Here is a 23388-nt window from a genome sequence, read left to right as displayed (position 1 = left end):
CACCAGATATGCTTAAAGAACATCAAAATAAAGCAAAGGGAGGACAGGGAAGCTAACACTGAGAGAAAACGATAGATGATAGACAATGACAAAGAGACACAGGAGGCACTGCAAAAATGTGAATAATTACTAATCGCTTAGAAATACAAGAAAACATGTCAGATAAATTAAAACAGGGAACAAATCTCAAACATAGACAGGAAAGCTAGACTAAGAAATTATCTAATTGAAATATAAAATGATCAAGTTTATGCGACGAGTCCATCAAATGCTCTGACATCTCAAAATTAAGTCTTTTAACTGCCAAACAGGGGGAGGGGGTGGACTAGGGAGGGTAATCTTTGGAGACAGGGTTGTAATTTTTCTAAGTGAGTCATCAAAGATAGCCATTTAATCCCACATCTGTCCCAGACAGGAACAGAGAACTCTTTTGATCAGGAAATGAGGCCAGCACTGGGCCTCCAGAAAAATACCCAAATTCCATTTGGGGGATTGAAGTCAATTCAAGGGATGAAAAGATCAACAAACCATCTATTTGTTACATGCAACGTGCACGTCATCTAATTAAGTAAAATGTACACAAATTAGACTACTACTGCTGCTCTTCTTAGCCCCATATTTTAGATAAAATGAATGACCTGTCAGCTTGCTCTTAAAGGCTGTGGATACGAGGGATTCATTAAAGAGCAAAATATGTTATTTATTCTTCCATAACAGTCTATACATGCTGTAAAGGATGTAAATACATGTGTAATAATACACACTGTTGGATGTTTATGTTTTTAGCATTATTGTAAATATGCTTTATATCTTTCACTGTTATGCAATCACCACTCTCTTACACATAGAAATATTACAGCTTCAACTGCTGGCCTCTATTATTGAACAGAAAGAGGAAAAATATTGCAGGTGGTTGGCGTTTAATATTTAAGAGGTTTTGCTGGATTCAAGCACCTGACTCGCATGCTGAAGAAAAACTGAGGATTTCTCTGCAGACCTGGCCCGCAGACCCTGTGGCCTCCACACTGCCCTCCATCCCACAACACCCCCTACCCACTCTCCCGTACACCCACCGCTACTCTCAAGCCATCCCTGTCTTGGACACAAAGCCTGGTCTGCACCCAAACACTTCGCCTTCATGCCTTATTCATTTTCCATAACATGAACATCACAAGTAAGTCTCTGTCTGTCAGCCTCTCTCTGGATTCTTGGATTAATGTAAATCCCAGCAAACAAAGAAGATTCAGTAGTGGATGATAAAGAATAGCTGCTATTTGCATCGTAATGTGAATTTATTAGATCGGTCTATATCCCGGAGATGGCTGCCTATTTCAGCAGTGATGTGGTGTTTTGTTGTTTTTGTGGAAAATGGTGCTTCCTCCAGATGAGGGGTGGAGATAGAAGTGTCCTTGTTCATCTGGGGAAATGTTTATCATGATTCCCACACATTTCTTTCTCTTCTGACAAATCAGCTGCAACACTTTTTACACCAACATTTGAAGTAGATATCCCAAGCGACCTCCTTTGGGACTTCCAATTCTGAAGACTCTCGTTTGTGTCCTCTCCGAGGCTCTCAGCAGGGAAGGATGCAATGTTCTATGTTTAAAATGAAAAGAGGTGTCATGAGGTGTCACTAAATGCAGCGGGACTGTTTGATTGCTTCACTCGGCTATGAGGGGCTGTTCTCGTGTCTGTTTGGTGCCTATCACTTGCTGCTGGTTTGCCTCATCATAAATAATGCAGTCTTCATCCTGCCCACCCAACAAACACCTAAATGAAGGCAGCCTGCATTGCAGATTCTCAGAATGGGAAAGGTTACTTCAAGGAGTAGAGCAAAGCCGAACGAGAAAACAACAGGAAATGTTTGACGAGGATGCCTCTGTTTGAGGGCGCTGTTTACAAATATGTGTATTCTTGTTGGAATGATGTGTGTGTGCTGGTGTCAGCGTACTTGTCTGCATATGTATCTATCTTGTGTGGGTGGAATAAATAAAAGTACCAACATATAAGGGGTAGTATAGAGAGAGAACAGAGAACACTATGGGCAAATTCGTAAGCCTGCAAAATACAGTAGCTCTATTTCCCAAAATATCATGTTTTGGGGGAAGATGAGATTGGCAGAAAAAAAATATGTGATGACAGTTATCTTCAACATAAAAGTATGCTCACGCAATGCTCCAGAAAACTTGTGGCTGAGACATTCCAACAATTGGAAATCTGCTCCCCCTCTACTTTTAATCACCTGAGTTTCTGATGAAATACTGAGCTGGAGGCATGTCAGTATCTGTTAATACTGGGAGCAAAGACAAACCAGTTGTTGTCATTCTTCACTATATGTGTGAATGGGGATGAATGCATTAACAGACGATCTTATAAACCTGGTCTAACCTCAGACTAACCTGGATTTGGTCTGAAAACTTTTTCCAGAGTCCATCCCTGAGGTTACAGAAGCCACGCTGGGTAATTTGTGACTATTATATAAGGTGCAGTCGATAATGATTCTTTTTTATAACAACTATTTAGAAATAATAATATCTTGCCGTGTTTGGTGGGAAGAGACAAGCAAGTTAATAGTCTCTGAAACAGCAGTAAGCCAATTTCTGCACTATTCTAATTCGAAAGTGAAATGTGTGTAGTTTGGAGGAGCTAGTGGGAGCAGGTTTGTTATTCCTTCTGCTGGCTGGAGTTTTTGAAGATGTGATCTCTGCTCTCCTGATAGTAAAGAAGCTTAAGCAACTGAGTTCAGTTTACGAGCAGCTAGAGTCCCTGTGGTTTCTAACATCCCAAAATGTTAACCTCAATAAAAAGTAGATTACGCATGGATGGGTGACTGCTTAGTTCAGCATTTGCATATCACATTTGCACACAGAAATCAAGACAGTGGACTCCTTTTTTTTTTTTTTTTTTTTAACATTCCCATAATCTGGGAATCAATATTCTGAAACCGCACCTAGACATCAGAAGCAGTTTTTATGTGAAAATATGTTACCCTCAATCAAAAATAGATTAGTTAGAGGTCACTGACTACCTTGTTGGCTGCCAATGGTCCATGTTGAAAATAATGAACCGCTGAAAACATGACAGACACAAATAGCATGATATATGGGAGTAACAGACTGTGCAGGCTTAATTGATAGTCAGGTGATAAATAAGGCAGAACACAAGAAAACTCCTATCAATTAATAGCGTTTGCAAGAAAACATGCCCATGACAATGCTTGTAAAACAGAGGGAAGCATTTGACTGTGAACAAGGATTAATGAATGACTGATCAGAACTTTAATTAATTGACAGTTAAAACAGTGGTCTGTCCTAAAGTGTTTTAACATGTGCCGTGCATCAGCTGGTTAAACTCGGTTTCTCTCCAGAGTACCTCGACAAGCCATATTCAGCACTCTTGTTCTTTGTAATACAATTCAATTTATAGATAATTGATTCTGGGATATAGTCCAACTAAGTCAGCCTTCTGGGAAGTATGCTAGTGGTCACCCAACTACTGAAAAGCTTCTAGACATCCATGTCGAGCAAAGAAACAGCATCCCACCCTGAATTTAATGATTTTCTTTTTTATTCTGCCTGAAAAAGTCATGGGATTTAATAAACTTTACAATATATAAGTGACACAGCAGTTTCTCTGGAATCTGGCATTGAACCCCACCAAATGTCATGCTGGCAAAGACAAAGCCAAACAGCAATTACGACCCAGCAAATACCTATGGTTACTAAAAATCTATTTAAAATCTATTTTAGAATCTGAATTTGTGACTCACTGTACTGTGGAATAGACTGTTAGCATTATGATCCACCAGAACTCTTGGAAGAAAACCTCAGCTTTCCTCTGCACCACATAAAAAGTCAAAACCTTGTCAAGACACAGCAAAAGAACCTCAGGGAATACGGGACTTTTTGGCATGCCGTACCTAATAAATGTCAAAAGGCTCACATGGGTTTGTAGACATGTGAATCAAATCTTAGAGCTATCAGAATCAATGCTTTTGTTTTTTAAAAAAAACAACAAAAACCCATGAAAAAGCTCCTTCAGTCTATTACCAAGTCGAATGTTCTTTTTCACCTCCAAACCTTGAAGTGTTTTGATTTTCAAGCTTGTCCACTCACTTTCAGGCTTGTTTTGTGAAACCTCAAGCACTTTGATTCTATCATTATGAATACAATTTTTTTCAAGGTCATCTTTTCATGAAAATTTGAATAAGCCCATGGCGAGTATGAGCTATCTGCCGCGCATAAAGCCACAATTGAATACTCAATAGCATCATCTCATCTGCCTACTGAAGTAAAAGGGCAGGAAATAATCAGAACGTGTCAATTGGCCTATCGTTCAGATGGGAATCGTTCACAGTTATCACCTCATTAGAGGTTTTAAATTTTAGCCGTCTTCCTAAAAGAAAGCCTTTACCTCCTCTCAACTATTAACGAGCGCTCTTGATGAACTGATTTGTTGTTACGGTTAAAATTGACTTATGCCATCCATCATGTTGTAAAATGTAGAACAGCTCCCAGAGAGTTTGGCTTTTTGCCAGCAGCTCCCAAACCAAGCGATGCTGGGTTCCAGCTGCTTATGTGCCCTGGTTTTGGGGCCAGATCATAGCTGGCAAACAGTTTAGGCGTACTACCCACTCAACACAATATCTAGTCTAAAAATATTTATTTATAGTGATGTTTACAATGATGAGCCATTCCTATATGTAATGTAAGGTGCTTTGTGCATTTTACACAAGGTGACAGGAAACAACTGGGTTTATTCATAATGTGGTTTAAGCTCTGAGAAAGATTTGGACTACTAGTGTTAGCCTGACAATCAGTGAGTATTTCTGCTTCTTTTCACTTGTTTAGTCGTCTTTCTGTTTTTCAGGCATAGAGAACTGGAGCAACAATCCATAGTGGAGAACAAGAGACGGCGCTCACTCAAGCATATCCATGAATTGTTCAGGCAATAATTAGCATGATTTACCATGCAAGTCTTGCTGAGAAATTCCGATAAATTAAACTTTAATACAAAAAACTTTCAAATCATAAATCTAATGAGATTTTGAAATTGCTGGCATTAAAGGAGAAGCGCCTTCATTAATTTTGTCCTCAACAACAACAACAACAACTCGACTGGCCAGGCTGCCAGTCCTTTACGAGGTGGGAGACTCCAGGAGGCCACCGGATTCAAACCCAGGACCTTAATGCTGTGAGGCAACAGCACTAATTAGTGTACCAATACTCTACCCAATTCCTGCTCAGTGGTGGGTCTGCTCTAATGAAAGGTGCAGACAGCATATAGATTTATTTGTTGTTGGCAGTTCTGTTGTGGTGACACTTTTTTTGTGCACTGGTAAATAAAAGAAATAAAGATTTTAAGATAGTGATGTAATCCACTAACTTTTATCTGTAACATTTCACCAAAGAAGTAAATAAGGATGTTTACAAACTTAAGTGTCTCAAATGAGCAATACTCTTGCCTGAACACACATGTACTCAAACAAACAAACACATGCACACAAGGACACACTGCAAGTGCTTGAACTAATTCCAAAGAGTGTTTCCTGCTTCTCCCAGCTCCTTCCTTACCCTGATCACTTCCTGTTCTAAGCTGCACCGCAGTGGCTTTGGCATACTCTCCAGAAAAGTGTCACATATTCCTTCTACACAGACACTTTTAAGTGTGGTAACAACCCACTCAAATTCACAACTATGTCTTGCCGGGTGAAAAGCTATACTGTCACATGCCAACACGGGGTTGCTCAGCTCATCACTTCAGAGGTGAAGTTTCACTTCAATTGTGAGTAAGCTTCTAGTGATGCAATCAGCACATGTAAACAGTTTTAAGAACCTTTTCACCTAAATTCTGCAATAGCTGAGTGATGTTTGTCAGAGCATGTGAATTTTACTTTAATTATAGCCAGCAGGCCTCTGAGATCTTTATGTAAATCACCAATACCTGAAAAAAAAAACAGCTTTTGGGTTAACTTTCACAGGGACTTGGGAAGTTATCTAATATTTATACCCCCTCTAATTGCATGCCATAATTACAACCTTGGCCTTAAGAAAGGTTTCTGAATAAATTGAATTAATTTGGCAGCCATAAGTTGTGCCTGCATGCTGATTCACTTTGCCCCACCTCGAGAGAGAAATAAGATTAAATACACCAATAATACATTTAAATAGGATAGAAATGTGTCATGAGGTAAAAAGAAAGAAATCTTAAGCTAGGCAGAACAAAGAAAATGTTTGTGAATTTGGAAAAGGTGCAGCTCACCAAAAACATCCTATCTATCTCATCTCTGCAGGTCCAAATGTTTCCTTATCATCTCTGCATGTCAGTCTCTCCTTCTTTTCCTCTTCCTCTTGGCTGCTCACACACACTCTAAGTACGAGGCTGCTGATCCTGCTGTCCCACTGTGGTCTTCCAACATGCAGTGGGGTCACAGATGATTAAAGCAGTGGCAGGTGGACTCCACTTTGAAACTATCAATAGACCCCCGGGAACTGAATCAAACAGCAAGCGCTCCATCTCTGTCAGCCTAGGTTCTTGGTGGCACCCAGGGAAAGGGTGTGCAGAGGGTGAGAGGGCAGACTCCACCTCTGTATCCTCGTCAAACACTGTAGCACTCTGCTGAAAAACTGTGGAGCTGCTATGGAGGAATTCTAACTCTCTGATGTGATTTCAAGGAGGCTTTGTCTATTCACTGAGCTGACCCTGGAGCCTTTGACCAGGAGGGGCTGAGATTGGGGTTTGGAAGAGTAGCGGTCTGCATTTTTTTATATAGATCAACTTGAATAGCAGTCTGCCTAGATTAAAGATCCCAGTACTTCACCGACATTGTGCAATCAGAAATTACAACTATATCAAATTCACATGGCCAGTCTATCTATGTATGTATGTATCTATGTATGTATGTATGTATCTATCTATCTGTCTATGTCTCAAATCAAAATGAAGCAGGGCAGTCATGTGACTGTCAGGGTGGTATAGTAGTATTTCCAGGAGGAATGATTTAATGGAAATGTCAAGAGCAGCAGTAGCTGGAAGCAAAGGCTGAACCCTCTGATACAGCGTGAGACACTTTACTCACTGGGGTTGAGAGACTTGTTGTCATGCAGCTCCAGTCCTAACCAAAATCTGCCTTTATCAGAACAGAAATGGCATTGTCACTTTTTAATGGGATTACAGGTCTTTCATTGCATATTAATTTGCAAGAAATCAATATGGGCTTTGGTGCTATTTGGGGGCATTTAAAATACTTAACTGCTTAGCTTACATTCTAAAAAACCAGGGACAAGCAGGGAAATGAAGGGTAGGAATAAGACATATTCAGATTTCTGGAAAAAAAAAAAAGAGACGGGATGAAAAGGAACAAAGAAGGAATGAAGGTCAAGTAGATGCCTTGAAAATACAAGAAAAAAATTGTAAATTAGATGGATGAATGGATGATGAATATAAGAAGGGAAGAAAGGAAGGTCATCTGCATCCATAGATATGAGAAGGAAAGGACAGAAAACGCCAACAGCCAATACTGGAAAGCCCTTGGGCTTTCAAAAACGCAATAATTATTACCTATTATAGCAAACAACTTCAACGCAGAGCTTTGAAACGTCACATATTTGAAAAATCTTTTGCTCTTATTGAAAATCCACTTATACAGCCGGTCAGTTTGCCTAAAGGGCGCAAGAGCCGCCCAGAGTACTCAGGACTCATGTGAGTCCCAAAAACAGTGAAAATGTTTAATCGGAGAAAAGATTATCAGAGAAATATGAATATTTGCATTTCTTATTAAACTTACAGCAGAAAAAAAGACCGTTTTTTTACTTCGTGCCTCTGAATGTGCATAGTAATTTTGCAGTTGGTAGAAATGTGAACTAAGAACAAGCGCGAGACTTATTGATTCGGATTGATTTAGAAGTTTTTAAACGGTTCCAGCGTCGACGTGAGATGCGGACTGCTCAATTACTGTGGTGACCTTCAGCTGGGCGCGGTTGTTCTTATCGTGCAATCGCCACCAGTTGGCATTACAACACAATTAAAATGCGTATTCAAAGCGACCTGTCACCGTGGTTGTTTGCCGTGCTGCTTGGCACCCTGTAGTGGAGCGGGTGACATCTGTGACTCCGCGCCAAGGGAGCCCGCTAGACGCACCTAACTGTAGTTATTCTTTTAGCTCTGCCCGCAAAATTCAACGAATAATTACAGCACGAACTCCGACCGGAGGAGGGTTTTTTTTTCCACTTATCTGTTTTGCAAGCGCAGTTATTTCCCCACATTGTAACATGTAAAGGTAAGATCTTTTTTCCCCTTTGTTTATTTATTTTCTGATCGCATTAAAACCAGAGGCGGTGTTGTTGTAGTAGCAATCAATGTGTCAGACAATCGGGCGATTATTGGTGCATAGATGAATAACCTATATTATATTTTTAGAGGGGGGGGTCCTTCACTTATTTCTTCCGAGCTCGTGTTCTCAAAACTCCGCAGGCTGCATTCTAATTGTGCTGTACTTTAAATTTTCGCCCCGAAGACTCGCAGCTGTCAAGTTTTGGGGGGTTTTACTCCTCACGTGCAGCCCTTCCATTTCATGGTTCGTGCGATGTGATAATGAAACCGCAGTGAGTTTTGCTGATGGTGAGATCTGTGCGGCAATAGGGTTAGATTCAGAACTGTTATACAGTAAATCTAGGTGGACATCATTATTGTGTGTGTGTGTGTGTGTGTGTGTGTGTGTGTGTGTGTGTGTGTGTGTGTGTGTGTGTGTGTGCAGTGCAGCTGTGGTTTCGAAATATCATTAGCGCATTTACAGTTACAACTGGCTTCAAATGAGTTGGAAGCTTATGTAGAAACCGATGTAGTCCGTTGCAAGAGATCATGGAGCAACTTTATGAATATTATTCAACTTCAAGACTACAGCAAGTTTGTCTACTTTGGAATAATTTAATGTAGATTAAAAATAATCAAATGCTCAAATATTCTAGCATTTTTGAAAAGCGCAAGTTTTACTGTGCCGGCTCTGATTACATTTAATTTGCGCGCAAAGGGGAACTGGCTGTAATATTCTGGTAAAACAACGACTGAAGTTGAGATTTACCAGCCAGTCAGTGTTATCTTTAGGACCCGGCGGAGCGCTCATATGTAACTGGACATAGTAGCTCCATTTGAGGAAGATTGCTTATCTCTTTCCTCCTCCGAGCACAACTCGGCTGGGCTGAGAAATCAGTCTAACCTATCCAAACGACCCCGAGAGTGGTTCTTCATCGGGATGTATTTTAATACCCGTTGATGGACTTCATCGAATTTGGGACAACTGAGAATTACCTTAAAGGCTTCTGAAGTATTCTCGTGCGCCATTCGGATGAACGCTGCGCCAACCAGCGCTGCGTAAATCAAGGAGCCGCTTGTGTGGACACCCGTGAAGGCACAGTGGCGTTTGTAAAAGGGGGAAGAAAAGCTCTGGTGATCGGGTCCCCGTGTTCATTATTCGGATGCAAAAGTTTAAAGAAAGTTGGGAGCAAGAGAGAACATCGTAGTCTCCAGGTCAGTTCCCGCTTTCTGCGCACACATTTTTATTGATCTATCTGGTGCAAAAAATAGAAGGAAATTAGAAACAAAAGAGCCAGTCAGAGACCAGTAAACGTCTTTCTGCAACTACCGGTGGCCCCAAAATAACTTGTTGAATGAGCAGATTGTCCCAGGAGAGTATTTAAATGTAAGTGTTGTGTTTTGAGCATTCAGATGAGTTTGTACGTTTTCGTTATTTGTATACTGTTGCTTCTGTGACCGGGATCGTCGTTACTAAATGGGCCGTAATAGGGTAATTGCAGTAGGCTGTTTGTGGGAACGGTAGCCTAACGTTTGTTAGGTGAGAAGTGGGTAACATAACCACGACTTTTATATGAGATATATATATAAAAAAAAAATTGTGCATGTCCATAGTGTTTAATTGGCGTCCTTCTTCAAAGAGTTTAAATGTATTCAGAACGTTTTCTTCGTTTAACAAGAAACTGAAATGTGTAGTCTGCACCTAAACCTAAACCCTTTTTTTCAAGTCCGCACCCAAAATTCTCGTTTAATAGTGGAAACAATGTCAGTTTAACCTGTTGCGCAGCAAGTCAGCAAAGTCAAATCTAGGTGTGCCATGCCTCTGCGCAAAACTGGATCCAGAACATAAAAGGGAACACAGCTTCTTTAAAGTATGTAAATTTTTCTAAGTTCTATCAGATATTTGCATCTTCCATTTTGAAATAATTTAAAGACCAGAAAAATACTTTTTTTATTTAAAAGACTTTTGCTCGAGGCTCTGTCCTTGAACATTACATGTGCTGAACAATGATTTCAAAAATTTGTTTTGATGCGGTGCGTTTTTGCATGTTAGTCGTCCCAGAGAAGAACTCTGAATAATACATGACAGCATGATTTCATATGTGATTGTAGTGAAGGCTGTCTGGCTGTGTCTGGGGCCATCACACTGTGACTACATCAACCACATCCTAGAGTGAGTCCTTAAATAACAAGTGACCTAACGTGGCTCCAGTTGGAGAGGTTAAAGGTGCAGCCCTGGGGCAATAAATGTATGTTTTATGCTGTTCAGGAGTGTTCATATTGGGAGAAGCTAAGAGACACAGTCGCGCACACACATGTTTAGAGAGAGAGACAGAACGAGATGGTTGAAGGAAAATAACAATTGAATGAAGGATCAAGACGGAGAGGAATGACAGTCAGAAGATAAATGTGTTACAGTACAGACATGCTTCTGCTTGCCAGCCGATCCCACTGTGACTCATATTGGGGGGTTTGTTCTTGGCTGTAAGAAATTTGGAAGCATTAACCCGTTTATTGTTGCACTCATCAGCCAGAAACAAAGCATTAGTCTGCTCAAACTGGCTATGGATCATAAGTTATTGGTTGGAATTCAACAAAATCAATGAACACAATAAGGAGGTATTGTATGTGTGCACATGCAAAAGCCTGAGTGATGCCCAGTACAAAAAAAAAAGAAAAGGCAAGATGGTAAAATAGCAATTGTTAGTGGAAAAACCACAAAGCGCAAATCAGACTGTCATGTCAGGGTCTTTTTTGATTTTAAAATCAATACGAGTGTTATTTTGCACTCATTGATGTCAGTTGGTGCAGAGTATTGGAGTAGACCTGAGGTCCTGCCTTTCAGCACCATGGACAGCTCTCTTTCACATAGGTTATAAAATGAGAGCCAAGAGGGGATCAAAAAGCCACACTCAGAGACAGAGAGAAAAGCCACACTTAAGCGGGATTACTATAAAATGAATGGAATACATCCGTTATGGTTTTTAAGAGTCTGGCTGGGAGTTTGTAACCAATATAAGCCACGGGGCACTACTGCCTGCTGACTTTTAAAACACTCTGCTATGCTTGAGCTGCCCAGGGGATGGAATGCAAGTGGACACAAGGGGGTGTTTCAGAGGCTTCAAAAACAAGTGAAGGAAAAGAGATGAAGAGAGAGGGGAAGGGAGGGAGAGAGAGTGTGAGAGAGAAGGAGTGGGGGGGGGGGGTGGTCATCCAAAGTTCTGAGCTCTCTCTCCCAGCATATGGAGGGCTACTCAAATATTAATAACTTCTAATATAGAATCTGACTTCATATTTTTCTCAGTGAAATTATGACATTCACAGGTTTCTCCTTGCACTTTGAGTAGCACAGAATATGAGGTAGACATGCGATGACAGAGGAAACAAGTGTTCTTCTGCATTTAATTTTTTCAATGTAATCATTTTGATGCAATATATACAGTGCTGCCAATTATTGCAAGGTGTTCCCATGTGCAGCCAAAGCAGCTCTGGTCCATCGGGGCACTGACATTTCTATGGTGTCCTATGGTGTCAGGCTAGAGTACATTGTCAGCTGGTATTATGGTCCTCTATGGAGCTGCCTTGTTTTGGTACCTCCTATGGATGCTTAATCAGTTTGGGATCTGTGGAGACTGGAGGTCAACACACAGAACGTGTTTTCTTGAGAAATGTCCCAAGTGTTAAACAGGTTTTTATGTCAGTGGTTTTAATGTTGTGGCTGATGTTGTTGCTGTACAGCCCAATATGCAAATACTACAGCACAGAGGCATATTATTAATGCAGTACAAATTGCTGTGGCTATCACATATGTCACCTCTCTCGGTCATGTTTAATTGAAAAGCAGTTGAATTCACTTCATAAATTGTGTGGGAACACTTACTTGGCGCACTAATTTACTCTTTTAAAGGAGTAAAGATTAACAAAAATTGCAATTCCTTTTTCCTACCTTAGCACCAATGAGCATACCTGTCTATGCCGATTTACTGAGCTACCTGATACCTGCCTTTCATCTGGATATAATTTCATTGCTCTAGATGTCTGTGAATTAAATCCAGTATCCCATGGTCAGGCCTATTTGTTGTCCCTTATTAGCTTTGAATGTTCCTAGAGATAAGTGACCTACACCACCCTGCTGCTGCTACCTAATTTGACTGTCTTATGAAAGCCAACCTCAGCACTATGAAAGGGGGTGTGGGACTTTGCAGTATCACGGAGTGTGTGTTGGTTTGCATGTCAATCGTAAGTGCTCCATCCCATGACAAACCTCCAATCAGACACTGACATTTATATTTATGAAATCTTATAAACACATCCCGCGAAAGAAATGACTTATTCATCAATTACACTCCCAGGCATGTTTTCAAGACACTTTGCCGACTGATACGAGTGCATTTAAAGAAAAAGAATAATACCTTTTCGCCTTTATTTCCTCTACTTTCTTTCTTTTTTAAACAACCATTCATCCATACCTTTTGTCATGGCCCACTTTGAAGGGTCTGAAAAGCAGCTCAGTAATTTCTCCGGCTCAGATGAATAACTTTCATTACATTTGGAATGTATTCAAGCCCATAGTCATTTTGTAAAAGGGGCATTAGGTTAGAAAAAGGAATGCAGTATTTCTAAGGAAGTCCTAAATGTGGTCTTAACTCCTTCAAATTGGCACCATTTTCAGTCCCAGACAAGATGACCAAATTAAAATATTGAATTCTAATACCTCCACACGCTAGCAGGCATCACGTAGTATGTGTTCGTGAACAGATACATCGCTCATTAAAATGAGTTTCTCTTGATAAATATTGTTAAATTGCTTAATTAATTAATTTGATTTAATAACCTCTCAAATATGGTAATACTTTGTGTTGAAACACCAAATTATCTCACTCTTCTGAACATAAAACTCCCTCCACACGCTTCAAACCCCAGGTTACCTAAATAAATAAATAAATTTCAGCTGTAACTGTCAGTCACAGGGGGGTGGCTGTAGCCTGAAGGGTAGAGAGGAAAGCTGCTGACCGTAAACTTACGGGTTCAACTTCATGTACTGTATCAGCTGGAGGAATCAGAGCAGAGAAATTCAATGAGTAATGGTTCTGCCTCAACAAGTACTGCTGAACTCCCCTTGCACAATGCGTTTAACCTGCACTTAAGAGGATAACCATGCGCGTTTCTTAACATTGTGACCTGTGTGGGCAAAGGTTAGATTGAAATGTATTTTTTCTGTACAGCTATTCACAGCAACAAATACTTTTCACTAAGGCAAAAGCTCTGGCCATCTGAGCAAATTGACAGTCAACAGTAGCTTAACTTTTATTTAAAGTGATACTCGGTTGGAGGTGCTAGTGTATGCCTGCTTCATTTAGTCCCTGCTACTGCACACACTTTTTACCTGAGTCACTGAGATGGTGCAGGTCTCCGCTGACTGCTGCCAGGCACCATTACCTGATGAGTCGGGCCATCTGACTGATGGCTTGCGATTGCTTTGAGAAATGTACAATCCCTCAAATAGACTATTTCTGTCTTCCAATTTTACTTTAATATTTCCCAAATGCCTCTTAAGGCGGTGAGACAAATGCAACTCCACATTCGGCTATAAAGGAGCAAGAATCAGAAAAGGCAATAACTTAAATGTAGTGACTTGACACATGGAAATAAGTCTTTTTGCACAATGTATGAAAATCACATGGAGATTAGACTCTACAGAAGAAGCTCAATTTGAATTGTACACAGTGATTTTGAAAAGGTTATTATTGAGGGACCCATAAAAGCAGCAAAGCCATACATTATGCTTGTGCACTTATTGCACATACGTGTGTCTTTGTGTCTGGGTTTGTGCATGTGTTGGAGTGGGTAGTAAGATGTAGCACTTCTCCACCTAGCTGCCTGCAAGCCATGTTAAAACTCATTTAATATTTTAATGTCGCATTTCAAATGTTTTGTGAATGTATCCAATCTTTTTAATTCATGAAGTTATCCTTTTCTCCTGTCCTTTAGGATGCTGCTGGTGCCAAAAATTATACTTGGGGATCAAGCTCAGACATCTGCTGATTTATGAGGAGTGTCACTCCTCTGCACATCACATCTGACCGTTAGTTCACCCTTTCATCAACTACCAGCACTAGTGAAGACACCCCCTTGTTGACACACCTCATCAGCCTGGCAGAAGCGGTGGCAATCAAAGACAAAATAACTGAATGGGGGCTAATAGTTGCCTGAAGCTCCTCACACAAAACTAGCAAGATGCTGCCACAGTTCCTAAATGCTCTATTGCCCCGTTCAAAGCTGCTGTTAAGTTAGAGTGCTATCGTCATTTCTGTGACTAAGCAGAAGTTATAAAGACAAAAAAAGAAAGAAAAGAAAAGAAGAATCCTACAGAAACCATACTGAATGAGATCAGCAATGCTTTTGCCTGTGTTGTTCGCTCTGCAAGCTTTGTGCACCAGTGTGGGCCACGCTATGCAACATTACCCTGCGGTCTGGGGACACTATGACGTGTGCAAGTCCCAGATCTACACAGAGGAAGGCCTGGCATGGGACTACATGGCCTGTCAGCCAGAAGCCACTGACATGACAGAGTACCTGCGAGTGACCCTTGACCCTCCAAATATCACGTGTGGAGATCCGCCAGAAACATACTGCGCTTTGGTGAGTCGTAACCTCGGTTGTCCCCTGATGGAGACAAATGAGGCTGTAGGCAGGATCGCACAGCATACTGGGTCAGGGATAGAGAGCGGAGCATGCAAGGCAATGAGCTGCCGCTGCAGCGGAGATTAATGTACATGTAGACCTGTGCATTACGACAGCAGCAGCAACACACACAAAGACAAAGACACACACTGTTGTGCAAATCTTGGAGATGAATTTGGAGAGACTGGTAAATGTAAAAACAGACAGATGCACAAAACAACAACTGGAAACAGTTACATGCACAAACAATCTGTAACTATCTCCTCGCACAAATGATGCACAGGCATGCACAAAGCTGTACGTGTACATTAGATGTACAAACATTTGGAGCCCCAAAAAAGGAAATAGAGGAATTTGAATGGAGAAAAACTGAGACCATTTTTTCCATATTCTGTTCAAATTCTCTTGCAAATGTATTTTTTATTTAAGTTTTTCATGTCCTTCCAACTATTGCCCTTTAGCAGTCATACACAGGAAAGTTTTAGGATAGCTCTAATAAATATTTTTTAATATCAAATTATACTAGGGCAGAAATATTGTGAAATTGGATTAATTACTAAGTCTAAAGAGACAAAGTACGTGCAAATACATAAACAAACATCTATCTTTACAGCTGACTGAAGACTGACTGCATATGTACAGATGACTGCAGACACACACACACACACACACACACACACACACACACACACACACTGACAGGGTAACTGCACTTGTGCTGGCGCTGTTATTAAACAAAGAACAGTCACTGCAGCGTTCAGCCCCCTTATCAGCCTTCATCAACAGTTCAACCCCAGGTTGCATTTGTTTAGAATCACACTCAAAGTAAGCTGTAAGAGCCCATAGGCTTTAAAGTGCTTCATTAGACGTTATGTTCATGCCTGCCAAGAGCTCGTGCGAGTAAATATTTACCAATTAAAATGGGCATCTTTAAAAGGAGGGCTTTTCTTCTCACAGCTCCAGATGGCATTGAGACATTTAATGCCACTGTAGGATGAAAAAGGAGCTAGTCTCCAGTCGGGTGTGACGTTCTGGTAAGCTTTTTTTTTTCTATCAAAACACAAACTGAAACCTTTATCAGACCAGTAGATTATCCTGAATGTTCAACATTTACATAACACAGGGCGCATAAAGAACAGAACAGAGACAAACAGAGTCAACGTGGTTGGAATATTTTGTATGTTTGTTTGATTTTTCTTGTCAATACAGAATTTGTTCATAGAAAAGATGTCTTTGCGATGTCATTTTTTTATGCACACTATGCTTATGTATAATTTAGGCACACTAATGTTTTATATTTCTTTTTTAGAAATCTATTTTTCTTTTTATTATTTAGTTATTATTACATAACTTAAATTTATTGATTTTATTAAAATATTAATAGCACATGAAATCTCTATCTATTTTGATGTTGGCAAAAATACAGAACTAACAGAATATATTGTGGATCAGTTTTCTCCACAGTTGTTATGATTCACAGGGACAAAGAAAAAACAATTTTAAGTAAAATGGTTTCAGTTCAATTTCATTCAGTTGTATTTATATACGGACAAATCGCCACAGCAGTTGCCTCAAGGCACTTTATATTGTAAGGCAAAGAGCCTACAATAATACAAAAACAACAGAGAAAACCCAGACAAACATATGATCCCCTATGAGCAAGCACTTTGGCGACAGTGGCAAGGAAAAACTCCCTTTTAACAGGAAGAAACTTCCAGTTGGGGGTGAAGGGGAAGAAGACAGGACAAAGGCATGCTGTGGAAAAGAGCCAGAGATTAATACTAACTAATAATAAATACTTCAGTGCAACTCTAGGAATGTTGTTCTGAGTTCAGTTAATTAAGGGAGTCCAGCACTTAAATTCAGATTGAAATATCTTCGTATTTACAAGAAAATCTGTACATACGACTCCATTCAAAAGATGGATGGGCATTAAATTTTTGAACAAGCATTCATAGTTTGCACAGGATATCATAAAGATATTGGTGGAATTTGCATGTTTCACAGGACTTTTATAATATCTGGTTCTGACTTTGCTACAGAATTTCAGTTCCCTTGAGATGCTTTACATAATTTTTTCTATGCGGAACACTTTATTTACAACAGATTACACTGCTAAACAAATGACATCAGCAACACTTGCTGTTTCACTTAGGAAGTCCCTAAGAAAACATAATGTCCTGTTGAAAATAATCAACCTTCGTAGATTTTCCTTCGCTGGATGATTGCATGTGCATAAAGACACAAGTAGACTGTGTTCAGTCACCAAATTAAATACATTAAAAGGATTAGCTGAGGACAAACCATACTGATCTGTTGTGAGACTTTTCTGCCTCATTGGTAGGATAGAGCAGTCCCATTAGTGTAAATTCCAGCTGTATGGTAACTCTCAACTATTCTTGCTTCTGACTAGAATGCCTTTCACCTCTGACATGAATTTGGGGTCATGATTATCTAGATCATCAAGAACACAGACTCCTTCTGGAAACACTTAAATGCCTGTTGTGTGTTTGATCTGTTTACATTCTCAGCTGGCACACAGGCAGACTGACACCAGTGACCTTATCCACCAGTGCTTCCTGAGACTTTGTTGAAGATGAGAGGAGCATGCAAATGAGCTCTTTCAGCCAATCACTAAGTTGCCTGTCGTTGTGAGCCGGATCCAATCAGTTTTTCCCAGGAGTTGGTTTTCCTCATAGCGGATGGTCAAAGAATCCTCAATGTCTTGGCCCCCATCCCTTTCTCCATGTGTTTATGATTCCCATTTCCTATTTCAATTGTTGCTCAAGGAAGGTTTTATGCATATGAAAGGTTCATTAATCATTAAATTGTGTTGTGGTTTTGCTAAAATGACAAAGATACAACCTTTTGAAATAGAGACTCAACATTCAATAATGAGACTCCAGGATATGCAGGGTGTAGGAGAGGTGTTCTGCATCAAGGAGTTAGCCTTGTTTATATTTTTAGCTGCAGACCTTCAGGGGTTCTTCAGAATGTGTTGGTATTAAGCCTGTTCTCCTACGGTGTGCTATGGCGCTGTCACTCAGTAGCACTCAACACTGGTATTTTTTACTGTACAGGTTGTGAGAAAGGAAGGAAACAATAAAATTGTAATATTCTGTATTAATACAAAAGATCCAATTAAATGTATTTAAAAAGTTGCTGGCCAAATGATAATTATACTATTGTACCACTTGGGCATTAATGAAAATTAGCTGTTAAAACAGAGGAACTAAATAAGTGTTTTTAATTACACAGCTGTTTTCTGTCTCTAAAGGCCATATTAGGCTGGCTTGTGTGGATCTGAAAGTAATTCACTAAAGTAGCAAACCACTGGATCAAATGCAGCGAGAAATGAGGTTTAATGTTCAAGCATTTCATAGATAGACTTAATTTTTTTGTAGTTCAAGTGCATGAGCATGGATATGTTTACTCCACAAAGCATAAATTAGCATCAGGAAGATGGATCTGGATATACTGGATAAATAAATTCTCTTTTGCTGAATAGGCCACCCTGTCAAGCATTTCCCTCTGAAGCTGCCATAGTGTAGTAGTGTCTGGATTGTACCTTTCTGATTAGAGAACCCAGTGGTTTGGTGATTTGAAACGTGGCAGAAGATGAGAGATACTCTGTGCTTCCACAACATCTAAGGATCTGGCAGTTAATCTAAACGAATGAATGTGAGCTCTGAGTTAGGTGTCATCTGCCCACATGCTCTACGCTATCTTGAGCCATGCTGGTTCAACCACATCAAGTTGGCAATTGTGTAAACATTTCTGAGAGTGATTCAGTAATCGTGCTTATGCCAGCTACTCTGGGTCTAACTGGGTATATTCTTGTAATTCCTCTGAACTTTATTCAGCTCTCTCAGAATGGATGAAAGAAGTTGTGGCTGCCAGTTTGCCACACGGCCCCCTTTGGAGGCTTAGTAAGGAGAGACGAGACGAGAGCTCCGAGTAAGCTGCTTGGAGACTGCCACATTATTGACAGTCAATGCAGTAGACTTATCTTTGCTGGCAATGACAGCAGTCATTGTGAAATTTCAGTCTGTGTCTTACATGCACATAGAATTGGCGTAATAGACTTTAAAAAGACAACTAGATTATGGGGGAGAAGAGGGGACGTAACCTTTGATACATACATTGGATGTGAGGCCACTGACAGGCCACTATTTTCTCATGGCATGTAGGGGCCATGGTTGCATGAATCAATGAAGACCTATTCTATGAGAAAGTCAAACTACGTCTCACTCTGTGACTTTGGTAAATGTTCCCCCTGATCTTGCCAGCTTCCAGTTATTTTCAATAGATCATGGTGTGCATTTATTAGATTGTGGCCCCAATTGCAGTGAAAAATCTTGCTTGTCAACTTCAAATTTCAAAATACAAAATGCTCAGCTGTTAACAAAGCATATATCATGTGTGTTTTTCGGTCTGAGTTGGTGAAATATTTGATTGTGCAAAGCTTGTAATTAGGGCTAAAACCTGGTGAAGTAAAACGCATTAGGTCTTCAATGTCAAGTCTGCACCGATGTTTGGATTAATCTGTAACAAAAAGACCTGAAGCACACATCAGTGCAAGTCCAGTGATCCTTATTTTCAGTGTCTTTCACGCTTTTGTTAGAGGAGCTTTCCAGCTACCTTCTTCGCTCAACACTTCACACACCACTCCCATCAGGTCCCTACAACCTACTAAAATAGGGAAGGCTTGACCAGGTGATGAAGAACAGCGGTGTGGGTGAGCCTCCTATGCCACCACACCCTGAATCCACTGCTCCACCCCTCCCCTGCAGCTGAGCCACAAACCACACCCCACCACATAATCACACTCACACTATACCATCAACCTAGTGCCAATTGTAAGGCAGAAAAGATTAGATTATATAAAATATGAGAATACATTGTAATTGGTAGCGAAATTTTAAAAGAGAATTAAAATCTTATAGAGGAGAAAATTGACCTTACAATGCATAGCATTATTTACAACTGTATAGCTGCTGCAAATTAGTTACATAAAAAGACATTTTTTAAAGGATCGGGACAACTGATTTATCCCCATTTAAAAGAAAAGCAATAATCCAACAATTCCAACTAGCTCAAGCATTTTTTATGCTTATGGTTTTGACCAAAATCACTTTTTTACACTACTCCTAGTTATTCCTATTTCAGTGAATAAAGAAGGAGCATTATTCATTTTATTATTTATATAGTTTATAAACACAAACTTATAGTTTGTGATCAGCTGTAATCTCTCACTAGTCCAATTTTCTGAGATAAAATGAGGGCCAGCAATAAGTGATGAACATGTCTGTGCAGAACCAGGTTAAGTAGTGGTATCAGGAGTTATGTGTCTATCTCCAGTTGTGGAACTAACCAAGCAGTTCAGAGGTCAAGCCAGAAACTGTCACTGGACCTCTTTGATCTCTGTACCCCTCCTCCTCGGTGGGGAATTCACTCATCCATGTATTTGTTTGGAGACAGGGAACAGTTGGAGCATTTAACTTGCCGTCACCTCGATGCCCTTGACTCTGTTCTGAACTGGCCCTGCCCAGCACATCATCACCGCACCACTGCGTACCAAGACACCGAGATGACATGCAACATGTCCCCTGACTCCGAGAGAGGAGGAGAGTCATCATTTATTCTTTCACTCGCCTGCCACTTCTTTTGTCTCCTGGCTTTTTAATTTCCTTCTCCCTTGTTTTCTGTCAGCTGATGATGCATAATATCCATGTCTTGTTTGAACATGTGGAGGTTGGATGCTCCATATGAGGTGAGCGCTTGACAGATAGAGATATGTCGGCATTATTTCCCCGGGATCTGTGACAGGTTAAATCTTAGAGGGTTGTAAATACAAAGACGGATGAATTATGCATGGAGATATAAAAGAAAATGATGGGCATTGTGGCTTAAATAGGCAGAGTATTCCTGGCTTAATATTCAAAGCATGTTTTCACTCTGATTTAGAGCACATACAGTATTACTGCTGTATATCGTAATTGCTTTATTCTGTTGTCGAGTACACAAAAGCCGGTTTTGACATTTTAATGTGTATATAAAAATACTGCTTCCTGAGCAAAAATTTTATTAATTGTGTTGCTATAATCTCAAATTACACCCCCATGATATTTGCTATCCATATAAAAGCGCATGCCTATTAAGATTATCTATTATCTATTATGAAACGAGAAAGCTTACAATTCTGATTCAGTGAAACAGATGGTTCAGTTCTTATAGTGGATTTGTGAGTTTTACACTCGACTACTTTCACCAGCATGTGATGGAGCCAAGCTGGTTGGCACGGCAGATTGTCAGACCATGATGTTTCTTGACATTATGTTTGCCAACTGCTTTTGAAATCAAGTAAAAATGTGACATACATTTCCACTTAACACAGCTGGGGTCAAGGCACATGCAAGTCAGGAAATGCAGGGAGCTTTTTCAGCTGAATTACCAGAATATATTTAAACTTTTATTGTTATAACATCGTCCAGCTGTTTCACAGATTTTTCTTTTTATATGTGTCTGCAAATCCTAAAGCTTACATTTTTGCTACATATGTCAGCATAGACAGGTGAAAACAGGTGTTACCCTTTTGTGGGGTTTTTTTTTTGTAATATATCTGGATAACTTTTGATCCATTATCAAAGTGTATTCATTTTGCTGACTCAGAGGCTCTGTAATTGCTATTCATCAAATTACTTTCTTGCCAAAGTAAGGTAAATATTATTTGTGACCCCAATCTTTTCATTGGAGCATGTTTAATTTGGATAGCTGGGGTTTTCATTTTCCACAGAGAAAGTTATTAAGCCTATACTGGAAACATTTAGCAAATAGAATAATTCAATGAAAAACACTCCCTTCCACAATCTGTACGTAAGAGAGATTATCGTGAGCTGAATACATCTCAGTATCTCATCGCTCTCCGTTTCAACGTCAAAACATTTCATTATGAGTAGTGACACAAAGTTCCACGATTCTGTCAATGATAACCAAACATTATCCATAATTTAAATCTGCCCGATCCCCCCTTCAGAGTTGGTTCATGGAGAAGGTATGCAAGCTTTCTAGTGCATTTGTTATGTATTGCTTTAATTTACTTTGAGAAAAAGGACAAAGGCAAAAGACAGAGACAAATCTGGCAAGTAGGGTGGGACGGTAAAGGGAGGGTTGTGTTTGTGTGACAAAAATCTGGGAAAATTCTCAGAATAAAACCCTTAAACAAGCATGCTTCTGGTCACATACCTGACATCATGTGCTGCCTTTGGGTTTGGAAGCTGCGTGCTTGTAGTCTGAGAACCGACTTGCATCCATTGTGATGATTTTCAGCACAAAGTAATTTGGATACAGAAGTTGATGTTTTCCATGCAATTTGAACTTCATGGTACAATGACAGATGCACAAGTACAGATGAACTCATCTGTATACCAAAGTATTCTAGACTCAAATGTGAGGCCATCTGTTTGACACGTAAAGCTAGAAAGAAATTGTGTCATGCAGTAGGACAATGACGGCAAGCACATCAACAAAAAAAGAAAAGAATCAAGTGTTGCAATAGTCCAGTCAATGTCAGTAGTTCAGCCTGAATGAAATGCTGTGGCAGGACCTCAACAGAGCTGGACATTAATGATTTCTCACAAACCTCAATGAACTGAAGCCACATTGTCAAGAAGAACGGGCCAAAATTCAAACACAACAATGTGAGTCTTATGAAGTTATATAGAAAATGATTTCTTTGAGTTGTTGCTGCTAAAAGCAGTTGTAAAAGCTACTGAAACATGGGGTGTACTTAGTTTTTCACACAAATGCACAGTCCTGTGAAAAGTTTCTTTTTCACAAGACTGTAGTAGGAAAATGTATCGCAAAATGATTCAAAGTTAATCCACTTACATCATCTATGACAGCGGTCCCCAACCCCCGGGCCTCGGACCGGTACCGGTCCGTGAGTCGTTTGGTACCGGGCCGCGAGAGTTGAGGCTCAGGTGTGAAATGTATGGTTTTCAGGGTTTTTATCGGTTTTCAGCGTTATTTTGTTATCATTTTTATCATTAACTCGGTTTTCCTGGGTCTTTTCACGTGTGTTATGAATAAATCTTCTTTTTTTCGGTACCGGCACTAGTTTTATTTTGTTGTATTCATCCGCGACACCTTATTGCCGGTCCGTGAAAATATTGTCGGGCATAAACCGGTCCGTGGCGCAAAAAAGGTTGGGGACCGCTGATCTATGACACATCTTTTTCCCCATAGTTTAGCCACATACAGTTAATTCGCTACACGTGCAAATGCTAGCACGTGTCAAACTTGGAATGTCGCCCACCAAATCATTTTATGTGGCCCACGAGAGCTTGTGCACGATTGTCTTAAAATAAGTTTACTGTACGCTGCCTAAAAGCG

General features: G+C 40.1%; 1 protein-coding gene across 6 annotated transcripts in view; it reads left to right on the top strand.

The window, feature by feature from the left end:
• Nucleotides 1-7949: 7949 nt before the first annotated feature.
• LOC116313451 (netrin-G1-like) overlaps nt 7950-23388 on the top strand; it is a 68317-nt gene continuing 52878 nt past the window's right edge. For 3 of the 6 annotated variants that reach the window (XM_039601732.1, XM_039601731.1, XM_039601727.1), the window contains exons 1-2: nt 9205-9525; nt 14302-14952. In XM_039601732.1, the coding sequence (XP_039457666.1) occupies nt 14695-14952 (258 nt within the window). In that variant the 5' untranslated portion in view covers nt 9205-9525; nt 14302-14694. Of the gene's footprint in view, nt 8279-9204; nt 9526-9625; nt 9698-14301; nt 14953-18866; nt 18952-23388 lie in introns of those variants that run through there. The other 3 variants (XM_039601729.1, XM_039601730.1, XM_039601733.1) reach the window with 3 other exon arrangements.

The sequence above is a fragment of the Oreochromis aureus genome, linkage group 18, assembly GCF_013358895.1.
Source record: "Oreochromis aureus strain Israel breed Guangdong linkage group 18, ZZ_aureus, whole genome shotgun sequence".
Lineage (NCBI taxonomy): Eukaryota > Metazoa > Chordata > Actinopteri > Cichliformes > Cichlidae > Oreochromis > Oreochromis aureus.
The sequence above is the reverse complement of the archived record's forward strand: the minus strand, read 5'-3'. Positions and strand labels throughout refer to the sequence as shown.